General features: G+C 46.6%; 1 protein-coding gene across 1 annotated transcript in view; it reads right to left on the bottom strand.

Annotated features, from left to right (window-relative positions):
- The window catches only part of LOC308108832 (protein unc-13 homolog A), a gene marked incomplete at both ends in the record, with an annotated part of 61,199 nt that overhangs the window by 36,261 nt on the left and 3,508 nt on the right, over positions 1-21,430 (bottom strand). The window contains 21 exons of the mRNA XM_080462092.1: positions 1,102-1,229; positions 1,308-1,442; positions 1,900-1,989; positions 2,483-2,551; positions 2,700-2,853; positions 2,964-3,127; positions 4,144-4,259; positions 4,346-4,515; positions 4,995-5,136; positions 7,788-8,015; positions 8,579-8,798; positions 8,887-8,961; positions 9,950-10,028; positions 10,560-10,603; positions 11,950-12,052; positions 12,199-13,305; positions 18,168-18,381; positions 19,688-19,717; positions 19,985-20,039; positions 20,314-20,384; positions 21,267-21,390. Coding sequence (XP_080318218.1) covers positions 1,102-1,229; positions 1,308-1,442; positions 1,900-1,989; positions 2,483-2,551; positions 2,700-2,853; positions 2,964-3,127; positions 4,144-4,259; positions 4,346-4,515; positions 4,995-5,136; positions 7,788-8,015; positions 8,579-8,798; positions 8,887-8,961; positions 9,950-10,028; positions 10,560-10,603; positions 11,950-12,052; positions 12,199-13,305; positions 18,168-18,381; positions 19,688-19,717; positions 19,985-20,039; positions 20,314-20,384; positions 21,267-21,390 — 3,518 coding nt within the window. The remainder of the gene's footprint in view (positions 1-1,101; positions 1,230-1,307; positions 1,443-1,899; positions 1,990-2,482; positions 2,552-2,699; positions 2,854-2,963; positions 3,128-4,143; positions 4,260-4,345; positions 4,516-4,994; positions 5,137-7,787; positions 8,016-8,578; positions 8,799-8,886; positions 8,962-9,949; positions 10,029-10,559; positions 10,604-11,949; positions 12,053-12,198; positions 13,306-18,167; positions 18,382-19,687; positions 19,718-19,984; positions 20,040-20,313; positions 20,385-21,266; positions 21,391-21,430) is intronic.

The following is a 21,430-nucleotide window of genomic DNA, read 5'->3' as shown; positions in this document are numbered from 1 at the left end:
CTAAAGGAAGCATCAGTGGTTCCTAAACTAAAGGAGGTTCTAAAGGAAGCATCAGTGGTTCCTAGGCTAAAGGAGGTTCTAAAGCAGGGGTGTCAAACTCAGATCCTCGAGGGCCGCAGCCCTGCACGTTTTGCATGTCTCCCAGCTTCAACACAGCTGATTGCAATGAGCAGCTCGTTATCTGGCTTTGTGCTGAATGTGGTGATGAACCATCAGGACATTCAGGGGAGGGAGACATTTAAAACGTGCAGGGCTGCGGCCCACGAGGATCTGAGTTTGACACCCCTGTTCTAAAGGAAGCATCAGTGGTTCCTAGGCTAAAGGAAGTTCTAAAGGAAGCAACGAGCCTCCTTTCCTTTGCTTATTGAGAATTCAGACAGTTCTTATCATGGCAGCGACACTAAACCCTTCCGGGGTGAAGGAGAAGTGGACAGAGAAGGAGATAGGAGGGACAAATAGGAGATAGGAGGGACTATTCGGACGTACCCCTGATTCCAGGTCAGGGACACCTGGGAGGAACCTGGGTGATTTTCAGGTAGATCACAGGTATTAGCCTAGCATGCGAGTTGGCATGCTAACAAAGTTTGTTCAATTGAACTGATATTTGGTTTGTTGGCCTAAAGGGTTGACTAGGGTCACGGATCACTCACTAATTAGCTGGGTCCCGCCCACTTTTGACCCCACCCTAGGGTTAGTAGGGGGTATCGGTTGGTTTTGTAACTACTGCAAATAAACTTAAATAATTAGTGTCCAAGAGAAATAACTATTCAGTTAGGCTGATGTCTATGGGAGGAAGATGCTCTATAATCTGGATGTTAAAGGCGGAAAATGCTCTATAATCTGGATGTTAGAGGAGGAAGATGCTCGGTAATCTGATGTTAGAGGAGGAAGATGCTCGGTAATCTGATGTTAGAGGAGGAAGATGCACAATGATCTGGATGCTCTATAATCTGATGTCAGAGGGGAGGTGGCTGTGGGCTAATGCTAATGCTATTCTAAAGCTGCTGATACAGAGCAGTTCTTGCATGAGGAGGTTTTCCTCCCAAAGTAATCAGAGTTTAAAGAAGCGCTCTTCTCTGGAGTCTCAGGAGCGGTACTCACTGGTTGAGGCAGGGTGTGTAGGAGTTTTTGTCCTCCTCAATGATGGAGACAATGAGGGTGATGAGCTTGGACCAGAAGTCCAGGTTCTTGATGCTGGGACCTTGCTCATCTGGAGGGACGGCTTTAGACTGCAAGCACATTCACACTGGGTTCACAGAGGAGCAGAGCAGAACACACCTGTGCTCACCTCCACATTCAGCTCTTACCGGGTCGGTCTGGTATTCCCGGTTGTAGAGGTCATGACAGTTGTTGAAGATGTACTCGTAGGTGGAGTTCAGGCAGGCTTTCACACAGTCCTTCACCACCTGACTGGCCCTGGGGGGACTCTGCAGCTCCTGGACCTGAACACCAACGCCACGCCACATGAGGCTCAATGCAGAATGCCACATGAACCAACAACTTCAAATATCTCTGAAATATGTCAGAGCGATTAAAGAAATCCACGTACTGTCTAAATAAATCAACGTTCAATCAGTCAACATTTATTCATGAAGCCTTCCAGAGAGCAGTGCTCTTTCTCTTGTTGCTGTTTTACTCTTCATCAGAGGAAAAGAAGCAGGTTGATTAGTTTGTTTTCTCTGCTTCCTGTTCCTCTGACTTCTGTCTTATGGCCCAAAGGATGAAAAGACTGTTTCAATGCCATGAACTTTTCTAACTTATCATTCTGACAGGGGATAACAGCTTTTACTGGGTAAACAGTTTCCAGAGGAAAGCTTGTTCAGGATAATGTGGAGTTAACCGACTGTTGATTTGTGCCTCAGGCTGCTCCCCGGAAAAGAAAAGAAAATTCTGTTTTACCTTCATCCTGAAGAAGGTGATGCTCGTCAGCAGGTCCACGGTGGATTTCAGGTCTTGGAGTCTTTCAGGACTACTGGCAGGAAAATTATTCTACAGACACAAGCAGGGAAAATCCTAGTAAATGAAGACCCTCTGATGAGCCATAACATTACAACCTCCTGTCACTGTTCCCTTTTCCTACTTCATTGTTTATTCTGAGAACTTTAGGAGAACCAGCATTAACTTCTGCAGTGGATTGAGCTCCACTCGTCTCTCGGACCAGACCACACAAACACTAATGAGCCTCAGCTGATACTTTGTTTTCTCTCTATTGGACCAGTTTTAACCACACGCTGTAGGTTGGTCGATGCTCTGATCCAATTATTCACAATTTAGCCATTTTTAAACTTTACTTAAATCCGTATACTTGCCAAGTTCTTGGACAAGATGTTGGTCAGCAATGAAACGATCATCAGCATTATTCCCTTCACCCGTCAGTGGTCTTAATGACTAGTTTCTTGTATGCACAAACACTGGACAAGCAAATGTGACCATAAAGAACAACATGTTGTCTGGAATAGTGTTGTTGATGAGCTGTAATTACCCGATACATGGACAGGTCGATTCTCAGCGAGTTGTGGAGCTGATCCAGGAGTTTGACGAACCTCTCCTTCTGCAGCACGAAGCACACACAGGAAACAACCTCTTGTTTGTTCTGATGTGACTGAGCAAACTAAAAGCTGATCTGACTGGAAGGACCAGGGGAGACACTGACTGGGAGACAGGGACATAATCTGCTGAAGTGAAATTGAGAGACTCACGCCAAAGTTTGAAGCAGCGAATCTGTCCGAGGCGGACACGTTGTTGGAGGACTGGGTGGTGTGGGCGTAGTAAGCGTTGATGTTGGCCAGCAGCGTGCTCATCACGGCGGGCACACCGGGGCACATGTACTTTGACGACAAGCAGGCAAAGTGGCTACGAGAGCACAGAGGAAACATTCACTTCTCTGCAGTGGTGAAGCATTTCATTCCATTAAAAAAGATCTGGCGATTCCTCCACATGCAGACGGGTGCTGAGGTACTGACGTCATGGCCTGGTAGATGGACTCCACTCCATATCTCATGGCAAACTCGTCCACGATCTCCTGAGCAGTCTCTTCAAAGTAAACCTTCCAGGCGTCGTCTCCTTTAGCGTCGGGAATCTTCACCACGCCTCCGTTTTGCTCCTCGGTGGTGTACTGGAACAGATGCTGAGTGAAAGAGGAAGAGCCCAGGTTAGAACCCCACATGCCTCACATGTCATTTAGTTCTATTCAGCTCAACAGGAAAGCATGTTGCTGCAGAAATACAGACACTCGTGTTAATATCTAATTGTCTGCTTATTTAAAAGAATTACAGGTGTATCTCACTTCCTGATTCAAGTTAAAATAAACAAATACCAGCTAAAGAGACTGCTTATTTGATTTCAATGAGATTTCTGTTGACTTTCATTGAAACAAAATGTAAATTGGATCATTTTCCAGATTTGACCATCAAACCAAACATCAGCACACACACCTGATGTGTGTGTGTGGGAGGAGGTGGAGGCAGTGCTCCTGACGGTCGCCACCTCCGTCCCAGAAAGGGAGGAGCAGCGCCACAGGAGGAGCACAGCGGGGAGGGGCAGCGGTGTGTGTGTGTGTGTGTGTGTGTGTGTGTGTGTGTGTGTGTGTGTGTGTGTGTGTGTGTGTGTGTGTGTGTGTGTGTGTGTGTGTGTGTGTGTGTGTGTGTGTGTGTGTGTGTGTGTGTGTGTTTGACTTCAGTGGACATGGTGATGGGAGAGTCTGGGTGTTGGGACCCTGGAGTCTCCTGCTTCGCTCTTCGATGTGTCAGACACCGTGTCTCCGTCTACAGACACCGTGTCTCCGTCTACAGACACTGGACAAGCTCTATTCAACCTGGTCCTCGTCTCTGCCGCCTCTTTTCTAATCAATCACTCCCACAAAGCGACAAAGCCAGAAACAATTATTGAAAAGACTTTTGGGCAAAACAAGATGAAACTGAATTATTTTAAAGGTTACCAAGTTGTCAAACATTATTAATATACTTTATATACTGCCTGCTGTATTCAACAATTGCACACATTTGTCTTTAAAGATTCTGGTTTGTCATGGAAATGAAAGCAGGACCAAAGTTAAACAGTGACTCTGTTCATTAGAAAGGCTTGACCACTCAAAGAATGAATTCCTTTCCAAAGCTGCTGGGTGAGACGTGCGACTGGACGGACCTCGTGCAGGCAGGTGTACTGGACATGGTACGGCGCCACCGTCTCCTCTCCTTTGATCTCCACGCTGATGTGCATCCTGATGGCTCCCGACACTGCAGACTTGTCCGTCCTCTTGTCTGTGGCGTGAAAGAAGACACATGCGGATCAGCTCCGTCTGTCCGGCCCGAGACCAGCTCTCCGACCCTCCTGGACCTTCACTCACCCAGGTTGTACCAGACGTCCATCTCTCCACTCAGAGTGCGAACCTCGATGATGGTCTGGCCCAGGAAGTCGTCGCTCTCCCGCTTGAATCTCTGCTTCACGCGAGACTTGATGTCGTCGTCCTCGTCCCAAACGCGCACTTTGATGCGGTCGGACGAGTTGTGACACTCGCTGGAGGAGGAAGAGGAAAACCAACAGAGAAACAGGAGGCGGTCCTGAACTGAGCTTCTTTCACAAAACCAACAAAAACACTTTGTCTTTCTTTAAAAGCAACAAGTCAAACACACACACACACACACACACACACACACACACACACACACACACACACACACACACACACACACACACACACACACACACACACACACACACACACACACACACAAGCTAAATTTCAGCCATAAGCTGATCAATACTGCAGCGTTAAATTTGCAGAATACATTTGACATTTTTTAAACATTTAGAGGATGTTTAAAGAAAATGACTAATATTTCAGGACACTAGAGTTAAAGTTCACAAACATTCATAAATGTGTTTTGGTTTTTTAACCTGTGAAAACTGAAGACATGTCAGCTGGTATGTTTGGTGTGAAAGCGTGTCTGCTGACATTACATCTCATGTTGTCACATGCTGCTGGATAAACTCACAAGTGGAAGTTTTCCTCCCACACAGGGTTGAGGTTTCCATAGATGGTCTTGGTTCTCTTCTTGGTCTTTCCAACTTGAACGGTCACATAAGGATCGCTGGAGCCGGTTTTGTCTTTGGCCTGAAGGCCCTGAGCACACACCACTGAAGAGGAGCAGACCCGCCACACACACATCAGTTAGCGTCATGTGATCAATGTTCAGTACAACACTGCAACATGTACATGGCATCAATTACTCTACTGCAACACTACAAACCACGAAATCTACCGCTGCACTTTAAAACCTGTATAAGTGAAAGTAATTCTCTGTCCTTAAATTGATTCATGTTAATGACTCTTCAGCTCAGACTGAAGCTAAACATGGAGTTCCACAGGGTTCTGTCTTAGGGCCTATACACTTCGCATTATACTTGCTTCCTGTAGAGCAGGAGTGTCCAACTCATGTCCACCGAGGACACGTCAGCATCATGGCTGTCCTCAAAGGGACAAATGGAACTGTAAGACAGTATACATGTAACTAAATGGAACTGTAAGACAGTATGAATGGAACTAAAAGAAACTGTAAGACAGTATGAATGGAACTAAATGGAACTGTAAGACAGTATACATGTAACTAAATGTAACTGTAAAACAGTATACATGTAACTAAATGTAAACTAATATAATGTAAAATAAATGTAATTACTCCTCAATTTTAAATAATTCTGACTTTATTACTTACTCATATTACAAATATTACATATACATTTGCATAGATATAAAATATATATTTGCTCGTTGCTCTGTTCAGTCTAACTCTGTCATACTTCCCTCCGTACTTGTTGTCGGAGGGAAGTATGACTTATATTTTACTCTTTGAAACCGACACGTCTCAGAACACTAAAGACAAACTGTTTCTCTCCTTGAAGCACAAACATGTCTTCTCCTCCCTTCGTTCATCAAACATCCTTTCATCTGCATCACAGTTTCTCTTCCTGGACATTTTGGATTGTTTATATTTCTCAGTTCTACTTGTGGAAAATTGCATTGATGTTTATTTACTGCAATCTTCACAGGTAATATAATATAACAATCATATATAAATTGTACCCAAATTGTAAATGTGGCAGATTGTAGCAAAACTGCAAATTTAAATCTTTAGTATTATAAAATGAATAGAATCAGCATGCATTGTGGGAAATGTAGTTTATGGTCACTGCAGATTTACAAAGCTGTGGTGAGCTGGAAGAAACAAACCTCACTACTTCATAAAATGAGATTTTGCAGTCGGTGCAAAAGTGCATAAACAGTCAATTAAATTTTTGGAAGAGTTTTTTTTTATTCTTAACACCGCTCCGCCCGGGGCTTGAACTGGGTCTGGAGGTCCCCCTCCCACCCTGCTGCACGGCGCACCTCGTTGGGCCCTCCTGCCCCCGTGTGTGACTAGAGTTTGACACATGAACTGAAGAGAATATTATCAGGAAATACTCCATTAACTTCCATTGTTATACAGATGATACATAAATCTACTGATCAGTGGAACCAGACGACACTGATCAACTTGTGAAACTAAATGCTTGTCTTAAAGACATAAAAGCCTGGATGAGCTGTAATTTTCATCTTCTGAACTCAGATAAAACAGGAAATATTATATTTGGCCCAAAACCTCTGAGAGAGAAATTATCTAAAGATATCCTAACACTGGCTGGTATTACTTTGACCGTTGACCACCAGTACCACTGTGAGGAACCTGAGAGTTACTTCTGACCAGGACTGATCCTTCAACTCCAACATCAAACTGGTCTGCAGGACTGCTTCCTGTCACCTGTGTAATATTTACATTATAAAACCAGGACCAGGTTGACTCAGACTGACTGAGAAATGAATTCATCAGTTCCTCCTGCACAAGCAGCTCCATCGTCTGTCAGAGACTGTTAGTCCATCTGATCCAGAACACTTGGCTCTCAGTGCTGCCCCCTGGAGGTTCCTAGGTTTTCTACCAGTAAAAAGGAGGCGGAGCTTCCAGCTCTCAGGCTCCTCCCATGAGGAAGCAGCTCCCAGGTTCAGTCTCTACTGTGAAGGTTTCTATTTAATGAAGCTACAGTGAAGCTGCTTCTGAACCCTGGAACATTTTGTAGTCCAGCTGATGGAGGTTTACTGATGGAGGTTTAGGCTGATGGAGGTTTACTGACGGAGGTTAATGATGGAGTGTGTCCATTATATGTCACTAACTGCCCCTGTCTTCTTGTGATCTCTGTCTTGCCTGTCTGTCTTATTCTCTCCTTCTATCCTCTAACCCCGACTGGAATAGCAGAAAGTCTTCTCCTCTGTGCCTGGTTCTGCAGGTTTCTCGTCCTCTGGGTCTGGTTCTGCAGGTTTTTCCATCCTCTGGGTCTGGTTCTGCAGGTTTCTTCCTCCTCGGAGCCTGGTTCTGGTTCTGGTTCTGCAGTTTTTCCTGTCCACAGTTGCTTCTCCTTCTCTGGTTCTGGTTCTGCAGGTTTCTCCTTCTCTGGGTCTGGTTCTGCCGGTTTCTTCCTCCTCTGAGTCTGGTTCTGGTTCTGCATATTTCTCCTTCTCTGGTTCTGCAGGTGTCTTGCTCCTCTGAGCCTGGTTCTGGTTCTGCAGGTTTCTCCTTCTCTGGTTCTGGTTCTGCAGGTTTCTTCCTCCTCTGAGCCTGGTTCTGGTTCTGGTTCTGCAGCTTTTCCTGTCCACAGTTGCTTCTGCTTGCAGCTAGAATTGTTGGGTTCTGAGATGACTGTGTTGTATCTGGAGCTATATAAATAAAGTTGAATTGAATTGCAATAAAGCTCTTCACCTGTGATGCTGATCTTTGCAGACCACTTGGAGGTTCCGTCCAGCACACTCTGCTTGATCTGCTTCATGTGCGTGCCATGCGTGGTTTTATCCAAGGCAAACACTTCCTGGATGAGCTCGAAGATCTCCGGCTTGTTCCGCTCTCTGATCTTCATCCGATCCTTCAGCACCATGATGATGTTCTGGGTCCGGTCCTCGGCGCCGTGCTTGGAGCTCTTCTCTGCAGCTCCTGGACAAACAGCATGCGCTTGTATTACCAGACTAGATGACAATTACAGCTTTATGGAAACTGCGGGTCTTTAAATTGATCAAATCAAACTGCATTTCATGTTTTTACACTTAAAGAACACATGATTACTGCAGGAAGTACAGTTACAAGTTACTACTGCCTGAACTCTGTAAACCAGAATTCACTCATTTCAATGCAGGGAAATACAGTCCAGACATCCTCCAGCCCATCTGCTGCATGACATGATGGAGAGAGAGAGAGAGAGAGATGGAGAGATGGAGAGAGAGATGGAGAGAGAGAGATGGAGAGAGAGAGAGAGAGAGAGATGGAGAGAGAGAGATGGAGAGAGAGATGGAGAGAGCGAGCGAGAGAGAGAGAGAGATGGAGAGATGGAGAGAGAGAGAGAGAGGCAGCGGTACGATAGCACATTACTTGAGCCAACTTGGCCAGGAAGAGAGAGGAGGATGTGAAAGTGGATAGAGGACAAGAATGACGGTGTATCAGGATCCAGAGGAGGAGCTGACGTAGTCCTGAGGCAGGTGTGGAGGAGCAGGTGAACTCACTCTGCAGACAGTCGGCATTGAGCAGATCCTGGCACTTGTCGTGGCATTTCACCCCACACTCGGAGCAGCGCATGCCTTGGCGGGCGATGCCCCACAGCAGCCCCTCACACTCGTAGCAGTAGGTGGGCGTGGTGGCCGTCCACACCTCGAAGTTGTGTGGAGTGGTGGAGGAGATGGGGTAGATGAGAGCCTGCAGGGTCTTTTTATAGACGTGGCTCTTCTGCAGGTGCCATGGAGGAAAGAAGAGTTTGGTTCCAGCTGCAGTGACATGATTCTGAAGAGACGTGAGGTGAAGAGGACAGACTCACCAGTTCTTCGTTGCCTAGCGTGGTCGAGGCCATCGCGGACGTGATCCCGGCTTTCCGTGAGTTCTGCACCAGCGACTGAGATCGATAGGTTTGACAAACTCATATTCATCTTCCAATATAAACTCCAGCATGAAGGTCTATATGATTTCCATCAAAGTGAATAAACACTTACCATTGCCTGATGATGAGGGTTAAAAGGAGAGAGGAAGAGGAAGAAGAAGAAGAAGAGGATGAGGTGAGAACGTATTTGAGGTACATAAAGTTGTGGGTGTGTGACTCATCTCGGGGAGCTGATTAATTGCTATAATCAAAGTAACATCACAGTTGTACTAATGAATCAACAGATCAAGCACAGCAGCAGGAAGACTCAGTCTTTAAAAAGTCTTGATGTGTAAATTCCCCTAAACACATAAACACTAGAATTTAGCAGCTGAATGCTTTCAATAAGTCTGGACCACGGTCAGATTTCAAAGCACAAACACAATAAACAAATAAATAAATAATAGAAATTTAACATTAACTTCCTATTATTATCCAGCAGTGGCAGCATCATTGTGTAACATGTATGAAAATAAGTGAGCGAAGCAGCTTTTGTTCTTCATGATCGTCCATAAGGTTTAGGTGTTCATGTGCAGTAACGTTTCCTCCAACACTCTCCAGCCACTCAGCTCGAGCTACAGCAGATTATCGGTGCTAAGAAGCACTTAAACAGGGAAGTGGTTGTTGAGTGAAGAGCCAAATGTAAAGACATTTGTCTGAATCCCCCTGGAGGCACCCTGCAGGCGTGAGAGGAAGGAGTGCACAGCAGTGTGTTCTGGACGTCACCAGGTGGAGATGGAGGGTTGTGCTATTGCTTATGTGATGATCAACCCACACACTCACTTACTTTACGAGCGTTTCCAATACAGCACATGTTAACTGATTGGGGAAACGCCCCATTTCCAGCCTCCATAACACCATCATAACACTCTGAGTCATCTGAAACTAAACTAAATCTAAATTTCCAACAGAAAACATAATGTTGGATGCTGGTTCGTCTGCATTCATGTTTTTTCTCTCTCACCAGATCTCTGACGAGTGGAATGGCCTTCCTCTTCCTCAGGTCCGGCATGCTGTCGATACTGTAAAGAGCGCCTCCCATTCTGAAAGAGAACAGCCCTCACCAGCATTATGTACATCTTTGCCATCAAACTGTGTTCTTGTGAAATGTTTTGCAGCTTCATTTATCTCAACCAGTCTTCTGACGCTGAGCCAGTCAAGGATTTCTCAAGGACTTCAACAGAGACTTTAATTACCAGGCTGCCCCTTCTGGAGTCGTGAGCCCGACACAGAACCAACCTGAGAGTCTGATTCAGTATGCAGCGTCAGTTCCAATCTGAGGTCTGCCTCCTCTACAGACGGCCTGCCAGCTCAGTGGGGGCAGCCCAGTGCCGCTCGATGCTCATTGGCTAAATGCCACAAGCTGAACGAGCCCCAGCATCAGATGGAAATACACCAGAGGATCCCTGGACCCAAGGGCATTTTCAGCTTGGAGCAGCAGGGGCAGATTTCCCCAACGAGCCACAGATTATTTTGAATCCATTTCATTTGGGAGGTTATTGTGTTTCCTCATCTAACTACTGAGTGATATACGGGGGCTTTTTGTGTCAGAGAGTAAATTATAGGACACTTACCCTCCTTTACCGAACCACAGAGAGTTGGAGGTTTCTCCTCGAGCCTGAGGGGAAAAGAGGAGAAACAGGCCGTTTTGGGTCTTCCTGTTGCCTTTGGATACTGAAATCATCAGCTGGGTTTCAGAGACATTATTTCTGGAAGCAATATTTTTTTTTCTGGCTGTTTATCCGATGGATCCATCATTTACTATGTTTACATACCTTTAATTCATTTTGTTTGCATACTGTTCTCCGTACATGAATGCAGCTTTGTGTCGGGGTGTATGCACAGATGCATTTGCACACACATCTGTATGCGTGCAATGATTTGTCTGTCTTTTGTATTTTTGTCAATTTCCTGTAAAGCACTTCCCGTTACTCTAATGTCTGATAGGTGTTTTATGAATGATTGGTTGATTGATTGATTGACAGATAAAACCATATCCCATCTGGTGTGCTGAGTTGTGATTGATAGAAAGATTGTAGACTGTAGTCCAGCGAAAAACCCTGGGAAAATGAAGTTAAGCTAACAAAAATGACATAGCACATTATCAAAATTGAGATCAAAAGAAATCCTGAAAAGCTCAAAACACAATCCTGCTCAAACGGATTGAAAAATCAGCAGTCAGTCATGCAAGTCTACAGAAAGCCTTCGTCTCATTAATGTTTGAGTTCAAATGTTTCAGGATCAACCAAATTTGTTTTAGTGTAAAACTTGTGCAAGCTGAAAGGAAAAGCTTCTCAGTTTTGTGCAGGTGAGTGAATGGAATGAAGGTGCCTGTAGTGCTTGGTTCAGGCTGTACCTACCTGCCAGCATGCTCCAATGGTGGCCGAGCAAAGTGCATGTGAGTGTCATTATGGTAATGACATGAAACTGGAGAGAAAACAAAGTGGGTCGGCACAAACAAACAAAAAATACAAAAATATAGACAGCAAGGCAACAGAAGCCAAATGTATAAAAGAAACACGACAGACATGAACAAAAACATCAAAGCAAGTGATTAATCCCTGCACAACTGAATTCAAATGTAATGAATAGCAACATAAGATGCAAATCAAATATGCAAGTCGCAGGTAAATCATGCAGTTTTGTCAAGCGGTTGTGGTGCTGCATCCAACTATTTTCATCTCAGGAAGACCAAAAGATATAAATTATACACTCTGAAACACATGAAGTCTGCTTTGTGACGTCTGGATGAAACACTAAGAATAGAATTCAGGAAGTCACTGGGTGTACTCTGGCTCTGCACATGAATAATACACAGCACATGTATATTTCAAAGAGCTGGCAGAAACTTTCTGAGTGTCTTGAACTCAGGTGAATGTTTCAGATGACAGAGTGGAGCTGAATCAGGTCTGCAGCTGGAGGACAGCTGGACAGTGGGGACGGAGATGGGGACGGAGCTCCTACCTCCCGGAGCTGCTCCAACACTTTGTTGTAGAGCCGCAGCCAGTTCTCTTTGGCTCGGACTGCTGGATCCACCGGCTCCTTCGGCTCCTCCACAACTGGAGGACTAAAATCAAAAGGCATATTTTGGGATTTTGTTCAGTGAGAGTATCTTTAGCTGACAGATTTGTACCAGTTGTGACTCACTGATTCTTTTTTTAGTCTGTTTTTGTTGTTGAATGGATTCATCCATCTTGTTCTCTACCCACTTACCTCTCAGGTGGAGTCTCTGTTTGCTCCACCGGCGTCAGCAGCCGGTCCTCCTCAAACTGCTCCTCCTCCTGATCCTCGGCGAGCTTCTCCTCATGCGGAGCAGGAGGCGTCTTGGCCTCCTCCCCCAGCATCATGTCCTCCTCCAGCCATGGCTCTTCCTCTGGCGGGGGGGCCGCCTGGTCCTCAGTGGTGGCGGCAGCGGCGGGCTGCGTGGAGGGCCCACTGAGGTGTGATGGAGGGGATGTGGAGGGAGTCTGCTGGGACAAAGGGCCCGTGGTGGTGGAGGGGGGCTGGGATGCAGAGTTAGCCAGGGTGGCCGGGTGGGATGGGGGGACGGAGGTAGCTGCAGGAGACTGCTGAGGTGCGGCTGAGGCTGGGGGGTGAGGGTGGGCCGGCTGGGCAGCGGGAACAGACGACAGGAAGGTGGAGGCCAAGCCGCTGACTGCAGCCGTTAACGGTTTGGCCATGGAGAAGAAGGAGGAGGCGGCCGGAGTCGGCTGAGGCTGAGGCTGAGGCTGAGGCTGAGGCTGAGGCTGGGGGGGCTGTTTGGGCGGGGGGGCTGGCTGTTGCCCGGTGGGGGGCAGTGCTGTGCCCGGTGGGTGGGCCTGGTTGAGAGTTTGGCTGGGGGGTTGAGTTGGGGGCTGCTGTTGGTGGAGGGAGGGCTGTTTCTCCAGAGGAGGCCTGGAGCCGGGCACATTGAGCGTGGAGGGTGGGGGTGACGTCGGGGTGGGGGTGAACGGAGGCTCCATGTCCTCACTGAGGGTCCCATCCAGATTGTACAGATCCTCATCCTCATACATCATCTCCTCATCCTCATACAGGCCTTCCTCCTCCCCATCGTACAGCCCTCCATCATCCTCCTCGTACAGAGCCGCCTCTTCTCCGCCATCTTTGCTGTACCCGCCCTCGTCGCTGTAAGCCCCCTGCGTCTCGTCGGGGTCCCAGTCCGGGGAACCTTTACTGTAGCTGACGGAGGAGTGGCAGGAGTGGTAGGAGTCATTCTCATCGTAAGGGTCCCGCTCCCCATACTCCCCACCATAGTCTTCCTCACTCAGCTGACTGCTGCAACGGCTGAGCTCTGCAGAGGAAGCATAGCTCCCCGTGGGACTGAGGCAGGAGAGGGAGGAAGAAGAGCAGAACCAGGAGGAGAAGAAGGAAGGGAAACAGGGGCAGGACAAAGAGGAGGAAGAAGACAAGGTAGAGGGGAAAAGGGAGAAGGAAAAGAGGAGAAAAAGAAGAAATTAATGAAAGATTAAGGAGAAGAAAAAATAGAAGGAGGAACAAAACAAGGAGGTGAAGGAGGGGAAAAGGACGAGAGATAATAAAAAACTTTAAGTTACTGTAACATGTAACATTGATTTTTCATAGAAAGTACAAACTCAAACCTTAAAGGAAAGATGACATATAAAATGGAAATAATCTATTAGCCAAGTGAGCACATTTCTTCCAAACTAAAAATAATACAGAAATAAAAGAACATAATCCAAGTTTAATACACGTTAAACTTACACAGTGCTTTAAATAAACTGTTATTAGGGTTCTTTATTATCCACTATAGGAAAAACATTACTTTTCATTGAACCATTGAAACAAAATAATTTGAACCCAAAAGAGATGAAATACATATTACAGTATTCAAACCACAAAAAACAAGTTTAATAATCACATAATGTCCTGCAATATTCTCATCAATTAGCTGCATTTTAATCAAAATTCTGTGCAGATATGAAATAAAATAGATTTCCACTGAAATATTTCAGAATGTTTAACTCCTGCCATGTCCTCAATATAATGACATTCATGTCTAATTGTCTACGTGTTTCTTCAGACTGGTTTAATGTAAACAATCTTTGTGAGCCTTAATTTGAATGTCAAATTAAGGTTTTCAACTGACATTACAAGGCATCAATGCCCTGGCAGTTTACAGTTAGAACAGGATGCTCCAGCCCCGTACAGGAATCCTCTGACTGATATATACGACTGAAAAACATTTTCAGGCTCTAACAAATGAAAGAATACGTGATTTTGAAGCTTAAAAACAGATTTAATACAACAAGCTTGATTTTGTGGTGTTTGTCATTGATTACATGATTGCTTATATCCTAATTTATCTTTTTCTAGTTTCTCTGTATTTCCACAAGTGCCATGCCGTTCATCATATGGACAGAACTGCTGAGTCGGGAAAGTCTAATGACCAACAACAACTGGTACAGATTGTTTATCTCTCCAAGTCCTGCACGCCCAACCTGGAACTCTTAACCATTAACGGCTGGCCTTTCTATCTCTATCTTCTAGCCCGTGAATTCAACTCCATCATCCTCTGCACGTGGACACGGACGCTGCATTAGCCGAGCTGCACGATGCTATCACCCGCTACCTGGCTAACCACCAGGAAGCAGCCCTCATGGTGAGCGGGGGTTTTAATTGGTCCAACCTGAGGAAGGTGAAGCTGGAACATCTCCAGCACATCACCTTCCCCCCAGAGGAGATTGAACTCTGGGTCACTGTCCCTTCAGAGACGCTCTGCAGCAAAGATCCAGCCACCATATGACCAGTCGGACCAGCCTCCACCCTCCTCCTGTCCGGGTACAGTCTGGCCACACCTCCACCCTCCTCCTGTCCAGGTACAGTCTGACCAGCCTCCACCCTCCTCCTGTCCTGGTACACTCTGGCCACACCTCCACCCTCCTCCTGTCCAGGTACAGTCTGACCAGCCTCCACCCTCCTCCTGTCCTGGTACACTCTGGCCACACCTCCACCCTCCTCCTGTCCAGGTACAGTCTGACCAGGCTCCACCCTCCTCCTGTCCTGGTACACTCTGGCCACACCTCCACCCTCCTCCTGTCCAGGTACAGTCTGACCAGGCTCCACCCTCCTCCTGTCCAGGTACACTCTGACCAGCCTCCACCCTCCTCCTGTCCAGGTACAAACAGCGGCTGAAGCAATTGGTTCCGGTGGTGAGGGAGGTGTTGTGTTGGATTGACCAATCAGAAGCCGCCTTGCAGGACAACTTGGAAATAATGAAGTGGGATTTGTTCCAATCAGCTCTGGTGGTGACGTCGGAGCGGTTGCAGGATTTATGGGGAAACTAACGGAGGACACTGTCCTCAAAAATCTCTCAGAGAGTTTCCCCACCAGAAACATGAATAGAGCATCCACAACGCTCTGAAGTCCTGCACTGCCGCTACAACACAGGACTCACCACCGGAGACATGAGACCTTTCCAGGCCGCCACGTACAGTGACCAGAGCCGTGAGGAGGCAATGCAGAGGGACAGGGAGAAGCTGGAGTCACAGCAGAGGGACAAGGAGAAGCTGGAGTCACAGCAGAGGGACAAGGAGAAGCTGGAGTCACAGCAGAGGGACAAGGAGAAGCTGGAGTCACAGCAGAGGGACAGGGAGAAGCTGGAGTCACAGCAGAGGGACAGGGAGAAGCTGGAGTCACAGCAGAGGGACAGGGAGAAGCTGGAGTCACAGCAGAGGGACAAGGAGAAGCTGGAGTCACAGCAGAGGGACAGGGAGAAGCTGGAGTCACAGCAGAGGGACAAGGAGAAGCTGGAGTCACAGCAGAGGGACAGGGAGAAGCTGGAGTCACAGCAGAGGGACAGGGAGAAGCTGGAGTCACAGCAGAGGGACAGGGAGAAGCTGGAGTCACAGCAGAGGGACAAGGAGAAGCTGGAGTCACAGCAGAGGGACAGGGAGAAGCTGGAGTCACAGCAGAGGGACAGGGAGAAGCTGGAGTCACAGCAGAGGGACAGGGAGAAGCTGGAGTCACAGCAGAGGGACAGGGAGAAGCTGGAGTCACAGCAGAGGGACAGGGAGAAGCTGGAGTCACAGCAGAGGGACAAGGAGAAGCTGGAGTCACAGCAGAGGGACAGGGAGAAGCTGGAGTCACAGCAGAGGGACAGGGAGAAGCTGGAGTCACAGCAGAGGGACAGGGAGAAGCTGGAGTCACAGCAGAGGGACAAGGAGAAGCTGGAGTCACAGCAGAGGGACAAGGAGAAGCTGGAGTCACAGCAGAGGGACAGGGAGAAGCTGGAGTCACAGCAGAGGGACAAGGAGAAGCTGGAGTCACAGCAGAGGGACAGGGAGAAGCTGGAGTCACAGCAGAGGGACAGGGAGAAGCTGGAGTCACAGCAGAGGGACAAGGAGAAGCTGGAGTCACAGCAGAGGGACAGGGAGAAGCTGGAGTCACAGCAGAGGGACAGGGAGAAGCTGGAGTCACAGCAGAGGGACAGGGAGAAGCTGGAGTCACAGCAGAGGGACAAGGAGAAGCTGGAGTCACAGCAGAGGGACAAGGAGAAGCTGGAGTCACAGCAGAGGGACAAGGAGAAGCTGGAGTCACAGCAGAGGGACAGGGAGAAGCTGGAGTCACAGCAGAGGGACAGGGAGAAGCTGGAGTCACAGCAGAGGGACAGGGAGAAGCTGGAGTCACAGCAGAGGGACAGGGAGAAGCTGGAGTCACAGCAGAGGGACAAGGAGAAGCTGGAGTCACAGCAGAGGGACAAGGAGAAGCTGGAGTCACAGCAGAGGGACAAGGAGAAGGTAAAATGGTGCCATAACAATCTTTAACTTTAAAGTTTTTCTTTGTTGGGGCACAGAGTAAAAGGGATGAGAACGCCGATATTTTCACAAAAACCAAACAATTACTTCAGAAAATGACTCCAATCTCAACAGAAAGCCAATTGTAATGAAACCTTCTGATGAGGATCCAGTGAAATGTCCAGAAAACCTCTCTGGCTGTTGCAGTCTGGGTGGTTTTACAAACTTCCCCTGACAGCGTGGCTCTCAGGCTATTTTGGTAGAACAGTTAGTCATATTCTCTAAATGAAAGCATCCATCAGCTCCCATTTGAGTTTCTGTGCTTTTCATTAACTCATCAGTCTTTAACTAACAAAACATTTCTAATTTGAAATCTGTCTGCAAATGATTCTGTTTCAAAATCTTGTGAGCTTAATGTGCATTCAGGGATCAATGCAGCCAAGCTAGCTACTTAAAGTCAAACCAAGAGCCGAGATACGGTTAACTGTACTTTTCACAGTTTAAAAAAGTAATAGTTCAGAAATAACATCAATGCAGAGTTCTATTGTATTTGTAGTAGTGTTTTCATTTCATTGCCATTTCCTCTTGCGTTGCCATGTGTCCTGTTTGAATTCATGTCAGAGGCCCGTTCAGAGATCTTCTAAACAAGCTGCAGTGGTTCATCTGCTTCTGGAGAAACATCAGCAAACATTTCAGTCTGAACAGCCAGAAACAGTGTGTGAAACCCTCAGCTCTGCTGGGTGTGTGTGTGTGTGTGTGTGTGTGTGTGTGTGTGTGTGTGTGTGTGTGTGTGTGTGTGTGTGTGTGTGTGTGTGTGTGTGTGTGTGTGTGTGTGTGTGTGTGTGTGTGTGTGTGTGTGTGTGTGTGTGTTTGACTTCAGTGGACATGGTGATGGGAGAGTCTGAGTGTTGGGACCCTGGAGTCTCCTGCTTCGCTCTTCGATGTGTCAGACACCGTGTCTCCGTCTACAGACACCGTGTCTCCGTCTACAGACACCGTGTCTCCGTCTACAGACACTGGACAAGCTCTATTCAACCTGGTCCTCGTCTCTGCCGCCTCTTTTCTAATCAATCACTCCCACAAAGCGACAAAGCCAGAAACAATTATTGAAAAGACTTTTGGGCAAAACAAGATGAAACTGAATTATTTTAAAGGTTACCAAGTTGTCAAACATTATTAATATACTTTATATACTGCCTGCTGTATTCAACAATTGCACACATTTGTCTTTAAAGATTCTGGTTTGTCATGGAAATGAAAGCAGGACCAAAGTTAAACAGTGACTCTGTTCATTAGAAAGGCTTGACCACTCAAAGAATGAATTCCTTTCCAAAGCTGCTGGGTGAGACGTGCGACTGGACGGACCTCGTGCAGGCAGGTGTACTGGACATGGTGTGTGTGTGTGAGTGTGTGAGAGAGAGCACACACCTGACAGTCCTCTGGGGGTGGTAGTCCAGGTCGTGGCTGTTGCCAGAGTGGGGGTACGAGTGGCTCCTGGAGCTGCGGTGCTGATGGCTGATGGGATACTGGTGTACGGAGGCGTTAGGCTGGGACGTGCTGTAGTACGGAGGGGGGATGCTGTTACTGGTTTCACTGCGATAGTCGCTGTCTCTGTCGTCCACAGCACTGTCGGGGTCTTCATCTACTCACACAGAAAGACGACGCATGAAGAATAGGACCAAATACAAACCTCAGGTCAACAATGAACCAACCCTGTAGTAATATAGTCATTAAAAATGCTGAAGTGGCATCACTCCATCACTGTCAGATCCCTTGCAGAGGGCATCTTTACATAAAATACATGACCACCAGTCAAGCAGATCAAACCTTAACACGCCAGAGTAAAGACTCCACCCACACTGAAGTGCTCACCACTATCACAGCCATATGTCAACCGTTCATCTTTAACCATCATCACACTCACTTCTTCATCTGTGGACTAATCAAAGGCCTCTAACTTTGTTTTTTTCACTTAAACGGTCCCCACATGTCTCACTTTCTGTCTGGCTCACTCCATCAGCTCTCACCACACCCCCGCCCCCGCTCAGGCCTTGTTGCCTCCGAGCAAACTGACATGAGATGAATTGCTGCAGTTGTGTGGGTGAAGCTGACAGGCTCTTATATAAGCAGGAGGCAGAGCTGCTGCCACACAGGGGACCGTCTTCAGCCGCTCTGTGGACATACACATGAAGAACTAGAAACTTTCTACACTGTTAGACAGACACAATTTCTAAATGTTCGGTTTTACAGGAGTTGAGCAGGAATTTTGTTTCACTAGATTTGAAAAACATATCACTGCAGCAAAAATACATTCATTGTAAGTATGCATGTTTATGTACTAAACTAAACATACAGCTTTCAATTAGCTGTTTTTATTACTTTCATAGCTATAATTGTCATATTTCCTTCTCGATAAAGTACAATATCCAATACTGACATCATTGTAGTTCTTCCTTATTTCTGTCATACTTATTTACAGTTCACATGACAGATTACACTCTAGATTTAAATTCACCCCTGAGCAGGTCAGGGACCGTATTCAATAACTTCCTCTACATCTCTTGATGTTTTCTTCTGAATGAACACTTGTAAATATAAGGAAAATTATCATATAAATGTTAGAGGTAATAGAAAATGTAAAAACATAGTTTCATGTTTCATTTGTTGCTCTTTCCATCAAGTGTTCTTCTTTCGATGCAAAAACAGGACCTGAAAACTGTCAACCAGGGAAACTGTGGGTTAGGGTTAGGGTTAACTCTATAACAACAATTATTAAACAAATAAATGAACATTTTACTCATTTCCCATCATAAAGTTGAATTCCAGTTCAAACTTCAGTACTAAGCTACAAAGAGGCTCAAAATGTTCTTAAATCTCAGCTCTAATGATGGAGTGATGAATGCTGCATGATGGGTAAATATATGATTATGTTCTGCATCTGCACTTACTCTGCTGGTCTCCCCACAGACTCCAGTTACCTGCAGGGAAACAGGACGGGCTCCGTATCAGTTCACAATCGCAGTGGCTTTCAAACATGGTCATGCATCCACAGCAGTAACACATCAGAGCTCCCACAAGCAGGAAAAAAGAGAGTCTGCTGTTTGCTCCTGAAGCAGCCTCAGCACATGATAACACCACTGACCCTACCTGCCCTCTGACGCTCACACACACACTGAAGCAATTCTAACTCCATCTCTACAGCTTAACAGTTCTCCGCTCCGTGGACGTGTGGACGTGTTACTCACAGCACTGAGTCCCCGGCGCACGGAGAGGACGTTCCTGCTCCTCCTGGTACGAATACTGGAGCAGACAGCAGTCAGCAAATTATTATGCACACATTCTCTACCAGGAAATGATCACTTCACATTATGGAGGAAAACAGTCATGATTGATGGTTTCTTCACAAGGATGCTGACTCTCTGCAAGGGGTAGTTAGGGGGAGTTTTCACTTCAGAAAACAAGAAACCAAATGAGATGCTTCTGATTAGAAGAAAAATATTCTCCCTGTTCATTGTGTTGGTTTGCTTCCTGAAAAGTGAGGATAAACTGGGGTATTAAATCAAACAGCTCTTACATCTTGGTCCCTCATGGCATTGAGCTGCTCCAGTTTTTTGGCCCAGTACCGCGCCTCATCCTCTGGGATGTCTGAACACAGAGTGAGAAAAACAGCCAGAAACATTTAAAAACAGTTCCACCTACATTACGTTCTAAAACACATAAAATCAGGCGGTCAAATCAAACATTTATTCAGTTCAGCGTGATTCTTTTCTTAATTCTGTCGCTTTGCATAAAATGTATTGAAGGGGACTTTTTACCAGTGTGTGTTATTGTTGAAGGTTTTCTTTGTGACTTTTATACTTTGTGAGCTCATCATGGCGTGGACACTCCTGCTCAAACGAAATCTAAAAAAGCCTGGTTTTGTTCCAGATTCATGGATGTTGATCAGCTGTTTCATGTGTGTTTCTGGCTTCTGCCTTTACCTTTGGAGGAATCTCAACTGCAGAGCCCCTCCAGCTCATGAACCCATGGTGAGCAACAATTAACCCAGATGTGGTTGAAACCGGCTTAAATCACATTTAAAATACACAGACATTGAAATCTGGGCCCAAGCAAACTTAAAAATATAGTTCAGGTCCACAATCTGAGGAGCCAGGTTCATCATCGACCGAAAGAAGAGGAACCAGCAGGAAACTGAGACCAGATCAATGCTAAGAGGAGCACAGCTCCCGCACTGCAGAGCCACACACACACACACACACACACACACACACACACACACACACACACACACACACACACACACACACACACACACACACACACACACACACACACACACACACACACACACACACACACACACACACACACACACAGACAGACAGACAGACAGACAGACAGAAATGTTCATTAATGATGGATAGAGGACTGGGGTCCATCCATCACTGTTTGCTGTGAAAACACACTGACAGACTATTTATTTGCTCCATCTTCTCCTCGCCTACAGAGTCCGGGGTTTTCTCTCACCTAGTGGCAGTTCGAAGCGTGTGTCGAGCAGCACCAGGTGCAGCGTGGGATCTTTGGTGCCGCAGATTTCATTATCAGCCATGATGACCTGCGAGTCCAGCGTGAGCCACTCCCCTGGACCCTCCTGTTCACAGACACAACCAGTGTGGGTGGGGGGGGGGGGG

This window comes from Lipophrys pholis (genome assembly GCF_963383615.2).
Source record: "Lipophrys pholis genome assembly, chromosome: 1".
NCBI classification, from domain to species: domain Eukaryota; kingdom Metazoa; phylum Chordata; class Actinopteri; order Blenniiformes; family Blenniidae; genus Lipophrys; species Lipophrys pholis.
This window is presented reverse-complemented; position numbering and strand designations above follow the sequence as displayed.